Here is a 17,735-nt window from a genome sequence, read left to right on the forward strand (position 1 = left end):
TCGAACAATCCGCCGGCCAAATAATCGATGTCATTAATGAGATCATTGCCCCGTGGAGACAGGGAAGGATATTTGCTTAACTCATTCATTCCCTGTTGTATTGAGCACCCCGGTCCCAGCCTGTCTCCCAGGGATACCTCTTACGGGTCGGCGCTGCCATCGGCAGCTCATGGTCCAACCAGAAGACAAGGAGAGAGAGGCCTGGAGGGACTGAGTGCTGTCACCAAGAGGAAAACAAAGGGTGTGAGGACAGGGAGCGGGGCACGCTGTCTCCAGGCAGATGGCCGGGAAGGCCAATGACAAGGGGACGTCTGAGCGGAGACCTGAGGAAAGGGAGAGGAGGGCCCTGCCAGTCTCAGGCGCAGAGCTCAGAGCAGATGCAAAGGCCCCAGGCAGGGGGCAGGCTCGTGTTCTTCCGGAGCCAGATGAGCAAGTGGCACAAGAGGAGGTGGGGGAGCCCAGGTCCTGGGGACACGGTGAGAACTTTGCGATTTATTCCAGGTGTGATGGGAAGCCCCTGAGGGATTGAGAGCTGGGCAGTGACAACTGATTTATCTCTAGAAGGATCACTCTGGCTGCTGGGTGGAAAATAGACGCTCAGAACAATTTATTAAGCGCCTGCCCTGTGTAAGGCACTGTGCTAAGTGCTGTGGGGACACAGGGATAAATATCCTGATTTCTGGTCGGACCACGTGCAATCCAGTTAAAGCAGACAGACCAGGGAACACTCCGCCAGAATTCAAGTGAACTGAGTGGGTGGCCTAGGCGGGCTGTAGAGTGTTTTTGTTAAGAGCAGGAGTTTTTAAATCCTGTAGATACGAGTTCAGATGTGGCCTCGGGCTTCAGGCTTTCCCACGTTGACTCGGCCTCAGTTTCCTCACTTGTCAATGGCAGGAATGAAAAGAGCACCCACGTCCTCACAGTGCAGAGATGAGGCCCCCAGAGCAGTGGCTGACCCAGCAAGCACCCGCCGCACCCACTTGGGGGCGACTGGGGCCTGGACCCAGCCCTGGGTGTGGGGTTGATCTTCCAAGGCCTTTTTTTCCACGATCACTAAGGAGGAGCGATTTCTCTGCTGTTCTCCCCAGCATTTGGGGGCGTTGACCTGTGGTGGGGACTGAGAAGTTTCAGTCCTAGAACTTTCTCTCATATGGCATTTCCACGTCGATGCGCTAATAGTGAGAAAGCACGTCTAGAACGGAAAGGTCCGCCTGGCCGGCATGGTCCCTAGGTCATTTTTCAGCCCCAGGCTGCTCCCCTGCCTGCCTTGTCCCATCTCCCCCCAGGCCGTGGGGCCACTGTGGCCCTTCCCTCACTAAAGCCACCGCCCTCGACGTGTGATGTATCTTGAGAGCAGTCTCTCCATGAGCCTGGACTGGAAAAAGGACACCCGCCCCCTTGGTGCCTCCTGTCCTTGCAGCCCTCGTTTTGGGTGTCTTCCCAAGGCCGATCGGTCTTGCACTCAGGGACAAAGGTCAATGGCACCTCCTGGCCCCAGCTCCTGACACTCACCCCTTTGTGGGGTAGGCCCAGCACATCTCCACCTGTCCTGGGTTCTGATGTCCTACCCACCTCCTGCAGGTGCTTTAAACCAGAGAGCCTATCAGCTTAGACTCCAGCGGGTCTCAAGGTGACCTTTTAGCAAGAACGTCGTGGGCTTAAATAAAGCCTGGTGTGAAACCCAGGAGGACAAGCCTGCATAAGCAGCGCCGCTCTGGGGGGCAGAGTCAGGTGGGCCCAGGGACCCTTGAGTTCGGAGGACCAGAGTTTAAAACCCATCATATAGGGGCATCGCAAGGGATGACACACCTCGGGGGTACCAGCTGGGGATCTTGTATCCCTCTCCACAACCTGCTTCACCCCACAAAGTTAGCTGGGAGTTTTCTAGGGGACATAGAGAGCCTTTGCGACTGTTCTCAGTGAACGAATCAGGAGCCTGTCACCAACCTGGAGGTGGTGGCTTGTCTTACTGGAGCAGGTTTCTTTGAGCCCTTCTCTGCCACCACCTGGAAGGAGAGAAGGGGCAGGCTGCACCCACAGCTCCGGGGGACTCGGCGGGGGGGGCGTTCCTCTTCTGGGTGTACCCTGCCGACCGCCTTCTCCCCGGCACCCTCGGGTGCTCCAGATCGACCAGCTGAAGCACCGACTGAACAAGATGGAGGAGGAGTGCAAGCTGGAGAGGAACCAGTCCCTGAAGCTGAAGAACGACATCGAGAACCGGCCCAAGAAGGAGCAGGTGCTAGAGCTGGAGCGGGAGAACGAGATGCTGAAGACCAAGATCCAGGAGCTGCAGTCGATCATACAGGTGAGGGCAGGGGGCGGCAGGGGACTGCAGGACCGCAGTGCTTCCGGGCACCCTGGGCCACCCCAGCGCCCTCCTCTGCACAGGGCGGGCGACCACACCACCCGCTTCTCGGACACGTGACATAATACTTGTGCGGGGCTTCCTTAACCGACACACTCCACGGAAATCACTCACAGGGACAACGGCGCCCGGGCGCCGTGACGGGGACAGCACCGGGAAGGCCGCTTGTCCTTAAAGATCCCAACAAACCCAGGGACCAGCTCCCCGTGGTTTTAGTAAAACTTCCGGTGCCTCCCTGCCTTTGTCATCACAGTCGCGGTGGGGACAGAGGAAGCCACTGTGGAGTGACATGCTAGAGTACAGACATTAAGGGAAAGAAAAAAGGCAGCTGTACCCTTCCTCCAGGGTTGGGCCTGGCAGCCCGGTCCCGGAGCCTCTGATGCAGAGTGCAGGCTGAACCCCAGGCTAACAGGAGCCGATCCGTTGCCATTTCAGGGGAAGCCTCCAGAAGGCAGATATGCCCCACCTTCGTTGTCACCTGGGAGGCGTGTGGAGGAGCCCCCTCACTGGGCTCCGAGGAGGGTGGGGCCGAGCCAGGGGCGTTCCCAAACACACAGTTTGTGCTGCTGTCCGGGCAGTGGGATTCTTAAATAAGAAGCTGCTCACGGACCCCGAGAGACAGACGCATGTCTCTGCTTTCCTGGCACAAAACCTTCTGGTCTCTCAGTGCTGCTGCTGGCTTTTTCACCCACTGCCTTCCCGGTCCCCCGACCCCCTGCCCGGTGACCACCGCTTCCCCTCCGCCCGCCCCAGGCTGGGAAGCGCAGCCTGCCAGACTCGGACAAGGCCATCCTGGACATCCTGGAGCACGACCGCAAGGAGGCCCTGGAGGACCGGCAGGAGCTCGTCAACAAGATCTACAACCTGCAGGAGGAGGTCCGGCAGGCGGAGGAGCTGCGCGACAAGGTGGGAGCCTGCGGGCAGTGGGACCCCCCTGACCCCTGGGGTAAACCCCCTCTGTGTCCAGCATCCAACGTCAGCGCCCTTGTCGTGGTTTGCGTCAGCACCTGTCTCCCCTTCCTAACCGCGGCCGCAGGAGGGCACACACTGTCCCCCACTACAGCCCCTCCCGCATAGTAGGTCTAAAGCAAGTCCCAGCTCATGGGCTGGCCTACTGCCGTGGTGGCTGCTGGTCCGATAGCTGCCCCCGGGACGGGACGTCCCGCCCCGCCAGGGGCTTGGCGGGCACGGTGACCTCTCCCTGTCTCCCTGCTGTGCCCACAGTACCTGGAGGAGAGGGAAGACCTGGAGCTGAAGTGCTCGACCCTGGGGAAGGACTGCGAGATGTACAAGCACCGCATGAACACGGTCATGCTGCAGCTGGAGGAGGTGGAGCGGGAGCGCGACCAGGTGCGTCCGCCCGGCCCGCAGCCGGACTCACTCCCTAACCGGCTCTCTCATTTCTGTTCCAAAGACGGGCTCCAACCAAAGGCGTTCAGAGATCATCGAGTGCTGAGGGGCCCAAGGGGACATGGCAGGGCCTTAAATGCCCGGTCTCTAGAGTAGGACAGCTTCGCTCGGGCCCTGTCACACAGGCGTGTGACTATGGGCATGTGGGCACGCTGGCGGCCTCAGCACCCTCATCTGTAAATGGGGATCCTGCCAGCACTGCCTCATAGGGACAGTAGGGACAGGGCTCCAGGAAACAGTGCCTGGCTGGGAGCAGGGGCGGACCAGGTGGCCTCTAGGACGTGGACTGAGGGGGAAGCTAGCACCTCATGCCCAGGCACTGGGGCTGAGGAGAGAGCTGGAGGTGACACGCCCGACACCGGGCTGGGAAGCGGGTGTCGGGCGGGGGGACCAGGGTGAGGAACCGAGCGGCCTCATCCTCCTGCCCGCAGGCCTTCCACTCCCGGGATGAAGCGCAAACACAGTACTCCCAGTGCCTGATCGAAAAGGACAAGTACAGGAAGCAGATCCGCGAGCAGGAGGAGAAGATCGACGAGATGAGGATCGAGATGGTCCGCCGGGAAGCCTGCATCGTCAACCTGGAGAGCAAGCTCCGGCGCCTGTCCAGGGATAGTGGCAGCCTGGAGCAGGTGGGGCCGGGCGGAGAGGTGCCCCTTCCCCTGCCTCGCCCAGCACAGCCCCGCCCTTGAACTTCCGCGTGGCTGTGTAGCGATGAGTAGGTTTCCAACCTTTCATACCGAGGTTGGAAACTGCGGTGCAAAACCCTGGCTCGGCTCCTCACCGAGTAGCTCAGCTCCTCGGTCAACTGCATTGGCATTGCCCGCATCGCGTGGACGACCAGCAGGTCTAAGATTCCCGCTCCCGCTGGTGCCCGTCCTCGTGGGCAGGGTGGAGGTCAGCGTGCATGGCAGGGCCCCAGGTACTCAGAAATGCAGGCTGCGAGCAGGTGGCAGTGCTGCGCCTGTGGGTCCCCGAGCGGTTGGCTGCAGGTACAATGGGAAGCGCCTTCTGCACAAGAGCTTGTTTAACTCTCAGCATTTCGAGAAAGGCTTCCTCCAGGAGACGCCCTTGATTACCAGCCGCCAGACCCCCACTTGGAGCGCTGCCCCCCCAACCTCACCCAGCCAGGCCCTGCCCTGCTGGCCTCAGCTGAAGCGTAGCGTCCTGGGCTGGGCCTTCTATGTCATGCACTCAACCTGTGGGGTGCTTTGTACTGAAGCAGAAGCTCCAGGAAGGCCCCTCTGTGTGTGCAACACCTGGGGCCACGAGAGATGGGGCCACGGGGACAGCAGGAGCAAAGGCCCACAGGTGTGGCACCCATGGCATGCTGTCGGCAGCCATGTCTGGCGGTTTTGTCATCGTAGAGGGGGAGGTGACAGGCAGGGGATGCACCTGGAGGGGGCAGCAAGAGGGAGCAGAGCAGCTTGTAGTCAAGGACCTGCGTGCCTGTTGCTCTGGGACCGAGAGGGGTTTTGTGCGGGCAAGTAAGGCAGGGAGCTTTGGCTTTGGAGGCAGTGTGGCCTGAGGGTGTTGGGGGCTTTGGGGGTCGGCCAAAGTCATGTGATACCCTCGCCCCTCAACCTCAGATGATGAATAAAGACCACGGAGGACAGTACCTGGCACGGTTTTATCCTCAGTCTGTCCCTCTGCAATATTTTTATACTTGTAGCGTGGGCAGGGGGCTAGAAGTTGGGGACGGGCTGGTGGCCCAGACCAGCGAGTGGGTGGCCATGCCTTCACTGCTCTGCCGTGGCCGGTGGCAGACGGGACAAATGCACCTGAGGAGGAGAGGAGGCTGAGCCAGACGGCCTTGGCATCCAGGGAGACACAGACCGTCCTGAGCTTCAAGCTCGGTTGCCTGGGGCAGCGACAGCACCATCACAGAGCGATTTCGCCAGCTGGTGGCTGCTGCTCATGCTCCCTCACGGCACCGGCTTCCCTTGGTCTCCAGAGCCTGCCCAGGAACCTGCCGGTGACCATCATCGCTCAGAACTTTGGGGACGCCGGCCCCCGGACCAACGGTCAGGAAGCCGACGACTCTTCCACCTCAGAGGACTCGCCGGAAGACAGCAGATACTTCCTGCCCTACCACCCCCCCAAGCGCAGGATGAATCTGAAGGGCATCCAGGTACTTGCAGGGGCCGGGGGACATGGGGTGGGGTGGGGGCTGGAGCCCCTGCAGGACGCAGCATCGCAGGTGCTTCTGGTGCGGGTCCCAGCCCCAGACGGGCCACCCTGCAGATGGACGCTGTGCCCGTGTTCGCTTCCCCCTGTGTGGTGACCAGTTCCCTTGTTTTTTCTAAATGTGGTCGGAGAGAAAGCGAGAGCGAGAGAGAAGGGTATTTCCAGCTCCCTTTGTGATTTCAACAGCTGGGGTAGCCGCGCTTCCTGAGTGATGGCCGTGAGGGGGCCGGCACTCCCGCCGTCACCTGTCGGCCTCGCTCAGTGTCCAGTGTGCTCCGTGGCACAGGGCTGGCTCTGGACGAGGAGGGGGCGCGTGAGTGAGTGAGTGAGTGAGAGAGCAGGTGAGTGAGACGATCTAATGTGAGGGGCCGTGACCCGCCACCGTCCCCCTGCACTCATGGAACCAGAGACAGCCCGTCAGAGGCCAGCGGGGGACCCTGCACCGGTGCCACACTTGGCCTGGTCCCCGTTCTTTCCTGAAAATGCCCTGCACTGCCTGGCACTCCCGCATGCACCCCCCGCTCCCTGCCACTGTGGGCCCCGTCCCATCTGAGCCACGTCGTGCGGCCTCCCGAGGGACAGCTTGTCTGTGCCAGCAGCTGTCGCACCAGCCTCGGAGCCAAGCCACTGCGATGGGCATCGTGCGCCTCCTGTGACCGTGGCCCGTGACAAGCGGGAGCTCGGGCTCGTCTCCACTTGTGTGCTCCGCCACTGATGATGTGTGTCTCGGGCCTGGTTTGATTTGTCCTCTGTCTCCCCCCCCCCCTTCCAGCTGCAGAGAGCCAAGTCCCCCATCAGCCTGAAGCGAGCATCAGATTTTCAAGGTCAGTGAGACGCAGGGTCCTCTCCCATCCGTCACTCTGGGCTCTCCGTCTGTCCATCCGCTGCTCCCACTGTGGCACTCTCTCCTGTGGGGGAAACCTGGGAGAAGCCCCGGGCAGCGGGGTGCCACAGAGGAGTTGATGTTGCTGTCACCGCAGCCACATCACGTCCGTGGTTCCCCCTCCCACCACCCCTCCCTGTGGGTGTGTCTGGAGCCCACAGTACTTCAGCGGAACTCGGGGTTTCTAGCCCCGGCTCATCAGCTGGAGGGCAACTCCGACTGCCCCCCAGAGCTCGGGCCCAGCCCTCCCAGGCACGTGGGGTATGGCCTGTCCCTGAGCCCCTGGTCCTCAGGACACACTGTCTTTGGAATTCCTCTCACGGGTCCTCACCATGGCCCACGGGTGGCGACTGGCTAGTGAGGGTTTCCCAGGTGAACCAAGCACCTACTGTGTGCCAGGTACCAGCAGGTCCAAGTAGACACTCGTGGAGCCCATATGCTCAAGGCCATCAGTGAGAGATGGGAGGTGCTTCAGATGCCCAGAGGAGACTTGGAAGGAGGGAGGCTGGAGAGGGACCTGTCAGGGAGCAGACATTCAGGCGAGGCCTGAAAGGGGAGAATTTCGGGGTCTCCAGAAGGACCCCCAGGACAGAGCCGGGAGCAGAGACAGGGTGTGGAGCCTACACTCCACCATGCTGGAGCTTGGAGCAGACCGTGCTGGGAATGGTGACCAAGGCCGCAGGACAGACAGACAGGCCTGAGGATGGGGACCCATCCCTCGGAGGGGCGGTGCAGAGGGCGGGTATCAGGGATCCAGGATCCAGGGCTGCCCTGGAGGCTGTTCTCACCACCCAGGCAGGACAGACACCCCCCCACCCTCAGTGCTGAAGGGGCTCTCAACTCCCTGTCTCCTTCTCTTTCCCACTGTGCCTCTCCCGCCCTGTGAGGACAGGGAGGGGTCAGGAGGAAGAAGGCACGGATGCCAGCCCCAGCTCCTCCCGATCCCTGCCCATCACCAACTCCTTCCCCAAGATGGTAAGTGAGGTCCCACCTCCCCTCCCCCTCCAACCCAACCCCCCAGTCCCGCTCCCTGCTTTCCTCCACCAGACAGCCTGGGGCCGCACCACCCTCCGCTGGGGCTGCAGCCCCAGCCCTCCTTATGTTTATTTAAAGATGTTTCCAGGCCTCCTGATGTATTTACACCTTCTGGCCTCCTCTTCTCTCAATTTAACACTCGGTGGGAGGAAGAGATGGGCCTCCCAGGAGCTGTAGCGCACTGCACAGGCTTCGGAGGTTCTGCCGCAGCATCTCAGCCCCCTGGCAGCTCTGGCAACCTGGGGGGGTGGGATCATGGGGGGCGGGGGGATGCCAAGCAGCTGGAGCCCCGGACACCCCTGAGCAAAGGCTCGGCCCTGTTCCAGCCTTGTGCCCCCTCCTCCAGCCCTGTGCCCCCCACCTCAGCTCTAGCCCACCTGGGCTGGGCCAGCCAAGGTCTCAGACCCCACCCAGTGCCACTCTCCCAGCCAGGCAGCAGAAGGCTCAGGATTAGCAATTCTAACCCCAGGGGAAGCCCTGAGAAGCTTGTCAGCTCTGCTTCCAAAAGCAGGCCCTGGAGATTTGATAACCGATGAGCCTGCCTCATGGCAGCTCTGGGGGGCGAAATCCAGGCTCTTCTTGAAGGCAGCCCTTGCCAGAAGCCAGCAGGCCTGGTTTGAAAGGGCCCCTTTGCCCCCTCCCCACACACACACCAGGCCCACGGGTCTCCATCTGCTTTAGAGCAGGGGCCCACAGGTGGCGCGGCAGGAGACGTGGCACTCAGCCTGTGTGGGGTACCAGGCTCCGCCTCGGTTCCCTGGCTTCGGCCATTCCCACCTGCGTCCTCCCCACCCCTCCTGATGCAAGTGGTGTGCCCCAGGCTCGGCAGCCCTGGCAAGGTCCCCACTGGGCCCCACTCCCCCATCGGGTGGGCCACAGCTGAGTCACATTTAGCCCCCGGGTGCGTATGACACTGACACCCGCGGGGGCACGGACACGTGACACCTCTGCGTGTGTGTCTGAAGCAGCCCCACCGGAGCCGGTCCAGCATCATGTCCATCACCGCCGAGCCCCCAGGAAACGACTCCATCGTCCGGCGCTACAAGGAAGATGCGCCTCACCGGAGGTGGGTGGCCGGCGCCTGCTGCCTGCGTGTGCCACCCTGCGCTTACTCCCTCCCAGTCCTCGGGCCACCTGCAGAGGGAGGCGGCGGCGTGCCCGCTGCTCAGATAAGGAGGCTGAGGCTCAGAGCAGGGACACGGCTCTCCCAGGGCCGCCCAGCTGGCTCCTAAAGGACAGACCTGCATCCCTGTGCCCTGTGCCACCCAGAAATCAGGTTCTTTGTCCCGTGGCTCCAGGGCTCAGCGTTTTCTGCCAGGGAGTGAGAGACCCTGTGAATGGCCCCGACCCTGGCTCCCTGTCCCCCTTCCTCACCTCTTGGAAGCCACCAGTGTCCCCAGAAAGCAAAGCCACGGGAGAGGCACACCTGGGCATGAGGTGTGTTCCAGTCAACCGATGTTTGGCTCATCACACTCCAAGTCTGAGATCGAGGGGTGGTTCCAGAAGGGCCACCAACACCGGGTAGCAGGTGGGGTGGGGTCCACATCTCCGGTCCTGCCTGGGGCTTGGCTCGGGCCTGGTGACTCTGCCGTAAGAACCACACCCAACCAATTTGGAACAGGCTGGCACCCCACGCCCGGCCCAGCCCAGCTGAGGGCACTGGGTTGCTTCAGCCCATCACATGGTGCAGCCCAGCTGAGTCCCCGAGGACCTTAAATCCACTGTGTCTCGGGAAGAGAGTGAGTGGCAGGAGCAGGTAGCATGTTGGGAACTCTGCCCACCTGCTTGTCAGGCCCCTCCTCACTCCGTGAGCGTGGCCTCTGCCGGGGACGCCCACCTTCCCGACAGAGCATCCAGCCTCATCCAGCCCTCCCTTGGCCAGTCGCCCTTTATCCTCCTGCTGACCACCCTCTCCATCCACCCCACCCTCAGAACCAAAGCTGGAGTGTTCCAGAAGCTTCCCCTCCCTTGAGCTCCTGCGCACACGGCATGGGAGTGCTCACGCTCACGAGCCCTCCCGTCCCTCCCTCGTGTCTTGCAGCGCCGTGGAAGAAGACAACGACAGTGTCGGATTCGATGCCTTAGACCTTGATGGTAGGTGCCCAGCAGCCCTGAGACCGCAGGTGTGTGGGGCCACGGCCACCTGACATTCAGCCAGGGCCAGGCCCGCCTGGCTGGAGCCCTGCACACAGTAGGTCCTCAGGAACACATGGGATGGATTCTGAGAGCGGTGCTTGGGTGCTGTTTGCGCTCACAGAACTCGGCCTCATCCTGGGCCCAGAGGCACCCGGAGGGCCTGTCCTTGGTGCTGTGGGCACGAGGGACCGCCGGCTGCCGCACGCAGGTCAGGGTTCGTCTGGGTTTTTAAGGGAGAGCTCTGTGGTTGCAGCCGGCACCATGGCGTGCTTGCTCTGTGTTCCTCGCCCAGTCCAATGGACTCCGAGCGACTTTGCAGAAATGCTCTTGTCCTCATTTTGCAGAAGAAAGTCTTAGAGGAAGGCCCGTTAGGTAGAAGGTGGCCCGGAAGCAGGGAGACAGACCTCTTCAGTATCCATTTATTAAGCTATTAACCAACCTGAGCAGGACAAGTAGGAATGGGGAGGAGAGTTAGGGATTGAGGTGGGTGGCAAGGGGTTTTTCTCATCCCCTGGAGGGAGGTCCGGGGCAGGCGATCGCCAGGCAGACCGAGAGCACGTAGTGGTCCTAGATCAGCTGCCCAGGCAGAGCTGGTGGGAGCCGGGGTGTTGCCTGGGCCAGACGGCAACGCAGAGAGCCCCTGGTACAGGTGCACGGGACACACACTTATGTCCCGAGTCCTTGCCGTGGCAGACTGTGGTGCAGCCGAGGGCCGGTGGGAAAGCCAGTGCAGAGTCCAGACCTGGAGCCGCTGACTGGCGGGCGGGGGAGGAGCAGGAAGGTTCCGGGCCTCTGGAGGCGGCTCAGCGCCTTGGGGTAGTGGCATCATCCCCCGGCCTCCAGAGCTGCCAGCACGACTGGGACTGTCCCCCACCATGCCGTGCCTCTACCCCTGGCCGCCTCCGGCTGCCAGAAGATAAAATGAAAGACGAGTGGCCCTCCTTAATCAGGGACCACAAAAAGCTACCAAGTGTTAAAGAGAGGTTAGCACCTAATGGAGGCTGGGTAATGAGAGAACCAAAGGAGTTCCAGAAGGGGGAGCTGGAGAGAGTTCTGGACAGCTGTCCAGGCGTTTCTGCAGCGTCGAGACAGACTCCTTCACGGAGGAGCCTCCACTGTCAGCCCAGCGCAGGGTTTGCAGGGCCGCAGCCCGGGCTGAGCCACGTGGGTCCCACTGAGTGGGCAGCGGGGGCTTCTGCGAGGGCCGGGCTCTGCTCTCCCTGCCACCCCCAGGCCCAGAGGCCGAGAAGCAGGTAGATGGTAGTGAGACCTCAGATGGACCCAAAATGAAAACATGAAGCCCAATTCAGGAACGGAGCTAGCAGCTGCCAACGGCGGCTGCCTTTTCCAGATACAAAAACGGGTTCTTAGAACCCGGAGGGCTGAGAGCTTCCTGCGAAGGGGGTTCCTGGGGGCGGGGACTGGACCCTCCACCTCCGGGGGCCTCTGGGGCACTGACTGATGCGGCCCCTTCTCCAGGCTTCCTCGCCCAGGGGAAGAATTTCCCACCAGGGACCCAGGGCCCACCCTCACTGCTCCCCTTGCCGCTCCTGGGTCCTGAAGGGTCCCTGTTCCTTTGCAGACGACAGTCACGAGCGGTACTCCTTTGGCCCCCCCTCCGTCCACTCCTCCTCCTCCTCCCACCAGTCCGAGAGCCTGGATGCCTACGAGCTGGAGCAGGTCAACCTCATGCTCAGGAAGTTCTCTCTAGAAAGGTACTGAGGTCACAGGAACGGGAACACGGGGGGCGGGGTTGGAGACAGGGTGAAGGCCACTCACCCCCTAAATCCCCCACGAAGGAAACCATCACCGTCACCCCTGAAATCTAGAACCCCAGTCCGGGAATCCTAGCATCCCCACATCAGAAGTCACTTCCCCTGACCCCAGATCAGACCCAGGGAGGAAGGGGCTGGCTGGGGGCCGCCAGCCGGGTGCAGGCAGTCCAGGCGACCCGTGGCCGGAGTGCAGCCCAGCTCCCCACCTGTGTCTGCACAGCAGGGGCCCCGAGTCAGCTCGTTCATGGCAGCCGCGCCCTGAGTACCCGACGGCCCAGGCGGCTGCACCCTCTGGTCGGCCTGGTACGGGCATCCCAGGGCCAGCTGCCAACTCCTGTTTTACTTCCTGACCCAGACCCTTCCGACCGTCCGTCACCTCTGTGGGGCACGTGCGTGGCCCCGGGCCCTCGGTGCAGCACGCCACGCTGAGCGGCGACAGCCTCACCTCCCAGCTCACCCTGCTCGGGGGCAACGCACGGGGCAGCTTCGTGCACTGGGTCAAACCGGGCTCGCAAGCGGAGAGAGCGGGCCTGCACCAGGGCCTGCAGCTGCTGCTGGTGAGGGGCTGGGGCCGGGCGGTGGCTCTGCGTTGCCTGTGGAGGATAAACGCCCCCTTCCCCCGAGCCAGGCTGGCCTTCAGTGATGGGCGGAGGGAGCGGGAAGGTGGTGGGGCTGTCGCCTCCTGCCCAGGGGTCCCTCCCCAGGCCCTTTAAAGCTGTGCGTGCGCACATGCACCCACAGCTGCACACGGGTGCTCCGGGAGGTAGGCAGGAGGCGGCCAAGCCCGGGACGCAGGGCGCTGTCTGCCCTCCGAGTGCTGAGCGGGCCAGTGCGGGGAGACAGCCTTTATTTCTGCGAGGAGCCACCCCGCCCCGGCGGCCCAGCCAGCCGTGGAGCCTGAGGGAACAGCGTGTCTTTGATATCTAGCTGGAAGGCTGCATCAAAGGCGAGAAGCAGAGTGTCCCCTTGGACACGTGCACGAAGGAGGAGGCACACTGGACCATCCAGAGGTGCAGCGGCCCCGTCACACTGCACTACAAAGTCAACCAGGAAGGTGAGGCCGCCAGGCTCTGCTTGGCCACGACCCGCAGGACACCCGGGGCAGAGGGGGGCCATGTCCTCCTAGGGGTTCGTTGGGAGGAAGAGGCCAGGCCCAGCCCCGTCAGGAGGATCTGACAGGGCAGGTGTGGGCGGGTGGGCAGGGAAGGGTAGGCAAATGTGAGCACACACACATACACACCCACCCAGCTCACCTGGGGCTGCCCACCCAGCTCACGGTGGATCCCACAGGCCCAGCCACACAGCGGCTGCTGGATGCAGGCGGAGGAGGCCAGGGCTGGCTCTGGAGTGGCCGCTGTGGAACCAGCAGGGCTGTTGGGCCACGCTGAGAGCCCGTCCTGCACCATGGCCCCCGGGGCCCACAGCAGCCAGCCCCCCACACACACCAGCCTGGCCCCCAGCAGCTCCCTCCAGTCTCCTTGCTCAGCCAGGACTCCTGGGCAGCGGGTGCCGAGTTCTGTCTGCCATTCCCCACAGCCAAGTCCTCGTTCGTACCTCCTGGTCGTTTCCTGCGTGATTATCTCTGCAGCTGGTCTTATTTTTAACCACCGGGGCTCATGAATGTTTCAACAGAGCATAAATAGCCGCTTTCCTCCAGCCCTTCCCCACTGCCGCCTGCCTGCCCTCAATCCTTCCCGGCAGTGCCTCGTCGGTGCGGGGGATGGTAATGATGCTCTGAACCGAAAGGAGGGCCCCCTCCTTCCTCCTCTCCACCGGGGCTGGCTTCTCAGCCCAGCAGGAAGTCCCAGGGTGGTGCCCCCCAGAGTTGTGCAGCAGAATAGCCCCGAGGTCTGGAATTCAGCGAAGGAAAGGCTCTCTCCGGCAGACCCGTCCGTACGGCTCTCCTCCCAGGTGGCAGAGAGCTCAGATAGTAATTGGCATTCACACGCCCCCGTGGGTGGGAGGGACTGACCAGGAGTCCCCCATTTCTCCCGGAATCTGATGGGACCACCCTGCTGGCTCACGTGTCTCAGCATGTATGGGGCAGACGTTCGGTGAGCGATTTCTGGGCCGGACTGGCGGGACCGTGTGAGCCTCACTGTATTCGCGGGGCTCCCTGCACACGGGGCTGACTGGGGGGCTGACATCATGGATTATGTCACAGGCACACATCCGCATTCGTGGTTCTTGCCCTGCCTACTTCCTTCCGAAGGGATTTGTACAAATTCACACTGCAGAGCAACAATGTTACGTAAGGTTAAAACAACACATGCCGTGGTCCCACCACTTCACAAAACCCCCTGGCAGTCTCTGCTCAAGCCAAACATAATGCATAATCAGTGACCTGATCGTTCCCCATCTGTGACTACATCCGAGAGAAGTGCGCACCTATGTCCACCGGAGACACAGATGTCAAGGTTTATATAGCACAGGAACAGCCAAAGACAGCACCAGTGTGCACACAGGAGATGGGAAATGAGCACCGTGTGGAATAGTATACAGTGATGAAAAAGCACGGTGCTGCATTGCAGCATGGGAAGTGGCTCTCACAGACATGGTGTCGGAGCCAAGAGAAGCCAGCCAGGGACAAGTACCTGCTGTTTGCTCCCACGTGTGTGAAGTGGGACGTGGCTGGTCTGCAGATCACAGGCAGGGTAGCGCCTCCCCACGAAGGGTGTCGGCAGAGAAGGCACAGGAGCCAGGGCTCCGGGTGGTGCTTGCCCGCTTGTAACCATTCTGCACGTCCATCAAGCTAAAGCCTTAGGAATGATGCTGTTCACCGTATGCACGTTACACACTGCCTGGAGGGAAGAAAACCAGCAAAACACAAGCACGGCGTGATGGTGGGGGACGCGTGGAGATTGTGGCGGAGATCCTAGATTTGTTGCAACTTGGCACAAAATTTAGCTCGGAGCTTCCTGGCAGCCAGGACAATGAGGGAAACCCACAAGTGACCCAGCTACTCTCGTCCTCGGGAAAGACAGACATTGCCCTGGCCACTGGCTCCCAGAGGGACCGGCCCATGGGTGGGCTGGGGTGTGTTACTGTGGGTGGCAGCAGTGCCAAGTGAGTGTGCGTGCCCCCGGAGCATCTCGGCAGCACCACACGCCGTGTCCGCCCCGCAGGGTACCGGAAGCTGCTGAAGGACTTGGAGGACGGCCTCATCACCTCCGGCGACTCCTTCTACATCCGGCTGAACCTGAACATCTCCAGCCAGCTGGACGCCTGCTCCATGTCCCTGAAGTGCGACGACGTCGTGCACATTCGGGACACCATGTACCAGGACAAGCACGAGTGGCTGTGTGCGCGGGTCGACCCCTTCACGGACCACGACCTGGACGTGGGCACCATACCCAGCTACAGCCGGTGAGGCCGGGGCCCGGGCGGGCGGGGGGCTGGGCAGCTCAGCACAGGGGCTCACGCCGGGTCCTTTGCCTGTTGAACAGCGAGGCCTCAATTCCACCACCCCTCTCCTGGAACCCTTCCCAGCCTCCCCGGGGATGCTGCTGTCTCCCTAAACCCCGGTGCTCCCTCTCTCGGTCACTCTGGGACAGCTGGGCTCTTGATTTTCGCCCTCGTGTTCGCTGGTCCTCTGCCCCTTGACCTCGGTCCATAATTCCATGGCAGCCACCGGGGGCTGAGCACCAGCCGCCCCCTGGACAGACGCACAGGTGTCAATAAAACACCTGTAAACTCCAGCTCCACTGCTCAGCCAGCCCTACAAGGGCAGGCGGCCCCAGGACACCCAGCTTCCAGATGAGGAAACTGAGGGTCACAGAAGTTACCCAAGTGACTGTGCCTCAGCAGCACTCTGATAGCACTGGGGGCCGATGGTGCCGCGTCCTCTGCTGGGCACCCCCTCTCACCTCCCAGCCCTGAAGCTCCGCCCCTCCTTTCCCTGAGGCTCTGCCCCCTCTCACCTCCCCAGAGCCCAGCAGCTCCTCCTGGTCAAGCTGCAGCGTCTGATGCACAGGGGCAGCCGGGAGGAGGCGGACACCGCCCACCACACCCTGCGGGCACTCCGGGTAGGTCGCCAGCGCCCTGCCTTCCTGGTCTCTGGAGGGATCACAGGGGGGAGCTGTTGATCACAGGGGGACACGGCTCTGGTTCTCGGGGGAGCCCGTGGGTCTGACAGATGGATGAACTGGTTCCAGAACACTCTGCAGCCCGAAGAACCACTCTCCACCAGTGACCCGCGGGTCAGCCCCCGCCTCTCGAGAGCAAGCTTCTTCTTCGGCCAGCTCCTTCAGGTAAGGCCCTCCCAGCACCACCTGACTCTCCCACCCCATCCACAGTGGCCCTGTCACCTCCCCCGTCCTGGTTCATCTCACAGCAACGGGTCGGGAGACAGTCTGCACCTGTTCAGAGCAGACCCCGTTTTCATAAAAGATCTGAGGATGCTTGTGGCTAAAAGCAACGTAATCCAGCTGGGAAAATACTAACAGAAAACCCAGAAACCATGTGTCAGGAAACAAAAACAAATATTTCAGACACCTGCGTCACTCTAGTCCCTCAAACTGAGAGTGAGATTTACCTCTGAGCATCCCGGCAGCCCAGGAGAAAAGGGAAACCCAGCAGAGTCTTCAAATTTTCTCTAACCACCAAAACATTTTAGCTCTTTGGGACCAAACTACTTTCCCCTTGTACTTAATTCTAAAAGGACTGTTTTCTTTTCATAGATCATTTTCCAAGGAAAACCAAATAGCATAGTGAGTGGTGTCAAGAAGTGGCTTGACAGAAACACTGGGAGGGTGTCCAGTCTGGCTGTCTCCTCTGTCACCAGGGGACAAAAGCTGAGGGGTGTCATATTAACATGTGGCCCCGTGAGCATGTTCTTGTGCTAACAAGGTCCTGGGGAGCTAGTGTGTCACCCCACTGCTCCGTCCTGGTGTGGGGACATAGGAAACCCAGAGACATGGTGTGGCCCCAAAGCCCAGGCAGATGTGAACAGGCAGCAAAAGGGAGCCCCGATGAGGTCCGAGTGTCCTGTGGGCTTAATGAGAATGCACATTATCGCTCACGTGTCACGCCAGCTGAAACCTGAGGCTCAGTTGACTGCAAAGCAGACGGAGATCCCCACTCCGGGGTCTTTCTCCCTGCTGAGCAGCCCAGAGAATACAGCAGGAACCTGGGTTCTGGCCCCACCGGGGGCAGCCCTTTCTGAATCACCTCTGAATCACGGAGGTGGACAAGCGCTGCCCAAGAAGCGCCGAGGGCAGCAGGGCAGGGGATGTAAACAGCAGGGTCCTAGGAGGTGAAGTCCTGCCCGCGCCCACCAGGCCGGCCGTCTGGGCCATGCGGCCAGCGAGGCTCCCCGCCAAGGCCTGCAGTGGCTGGGCGCTCCCAGTCCCCACATGCCTGCGGGGCCGCACGCCTGGGTAATGCAGGTGGGGCTGCAGGAGGAACCGTGGGGGCCCACTCGGCACCAGTACCCTGGGCTCCAGGCCTGGGAGGGGGATAGAGTGGACGCCTGTCCACTTGGTGAGCTAATGACACCCAGACATAAAGGACCTGCAGGCCTGCCAAGGGCCTCGTGTTTTCCCCGGGGTAAGTGGCAATCCAGGCCCCCGGGCAGAGCTAGGCCCTGAATAGAGGTCTGCTCAAGTCCAGGCTGAAGTGGCTCGGTCGGGTCAGACACAAGAACGGGGACGACAGCCACCTCTACCCCGTTGTCTTCCAGTTCGTCAGCAGGTCAGAGAACAAGTACAAGAGGATGAACAGCAATGAGCGGGTACGCATCGTGCCGGGGAGCCCGCGGGGGGGCCTGGCCCGGCCCTCGCTGGACGCCACCAAGCTCTTGACCGACAGGCAGGAAGGTATGGCGCTGACTGTCTGCCTCCCTTCCCCCGCAGGCCTGGCGGTCTCAGGGGTCCCCACAAAGCGGGGCTGGGATGTCTGCTCCCTCCACATGGGGGTGCCACTGGGGGAGGATCTTCCTGGCCTCAAC

At 61.8% G+C, this 17,735-nt stretch overlaps 1 protein-coding gene and 1 long non-coding RNA gene across 5 annotated transcripts in view; one reads left to right on the plus strand and one right to left on the minus strand.

The window, feature by feature from the left end:
- The window catches only part of CARD11 (caspase recruitment domain family member 11), a 71,146-nt gene that overhangs the window by 46,820 nt on the left and 6,591 nt on the right, over positions 1 to 17,735 (plus strand). For 3 of the 4 annotated variants that reach the window (XM_053927115.2, XM_053927116.1, XM_053927117.2), the window contains exons 6-21: positions 2,126 to 2,305; positions 3,119 to 3,271; positions 3,590 to 3,715; positions 4,207 to 4,404; positions 5,727 to 5,903; positions 6,732 to 6,783; positions 7,735 to 7,817; positions 8,843 to 8,943; positions 9,919 to 9,971; positions 11,596 to 11,728; positions 12,144 to 12,345; positions 12,716 to 12,842; positions 14,914 to 15,154; positions 15,717 to 15,813; positions 15,943 to 16,038; positions 17,469 to 17,604. In XM_053927115.2, coding sequence (XP_053783090.1) covers positions 2,126 to 2,305; positions 3,119 to 3,271; positions 3,590 to 3,715; positions 4,207 to 4,404; positions 5,727 to 5,903; positions 6,732 to 6,783; positions 7,735 to 7,817; positions 8,843 to 8,943; positions 9,919 to 9,971; positions 11,596 to 11,728; positions 12,144 to 12,345; positions 12,716 to 12,842; positions 14,914 to 15,154; positions 15,717 to 15,813; positions 15,943 to 16,038; positions 17,469 to 17,604 — 2,155 coding nt within the window. The remainder of the gene's footprint in view (positions 1 to 2,125; positions 2,306 to 3,118; positions 3,272 to 3,589; positions 3,716 to 4,206; positions 4,405 to 5,726; positions 5,904 to 6,731; positions 6,784 to 7,734; positions 7,818 to 8,842; positions 8,944 to 9,918; positions 9,972 to 11,595; positions 11,729 to 12,143; positions 12,346 to 12,715; positions 12,843 to 14,913; positions 15,155 to 15,716; positions 15,814 to 15,942; positions 16,039 to 17,468; positions 17,605 to 17,735) is intronic. The other variant, XM_053927118.2, reaches the window with a different exon arrangement.
- On the minus strand, positions 12,336 to 13,567 carry LOC123478354 (uncharacterized). The gene is made up of 3 exons (XR_006653534.3): positions 13,234 to 13,567; positions 13,042 to 13,142; positions 12,336 to 12,381 (listed from the first exon to the last, which is right to left on the minus strand). It is a non-coding gene; the product is annotated as an uncharacterized lncRNA (long non-coding RNA).

Source organism: Desmodus rotundus, chromosome 6, assembly GCF_022682495.2.
Source record: "Desmodus rotundus isolate HL8 chromosome 6, HLdesRot8A.1, whole genome shotgun sequence".
Lineage (NCBI taxonomy): Eukaryota > Metazoa > Chordata > Mammalia > Chiroptera > Phyllostomidae > Desmodus > Desmodus rotundus.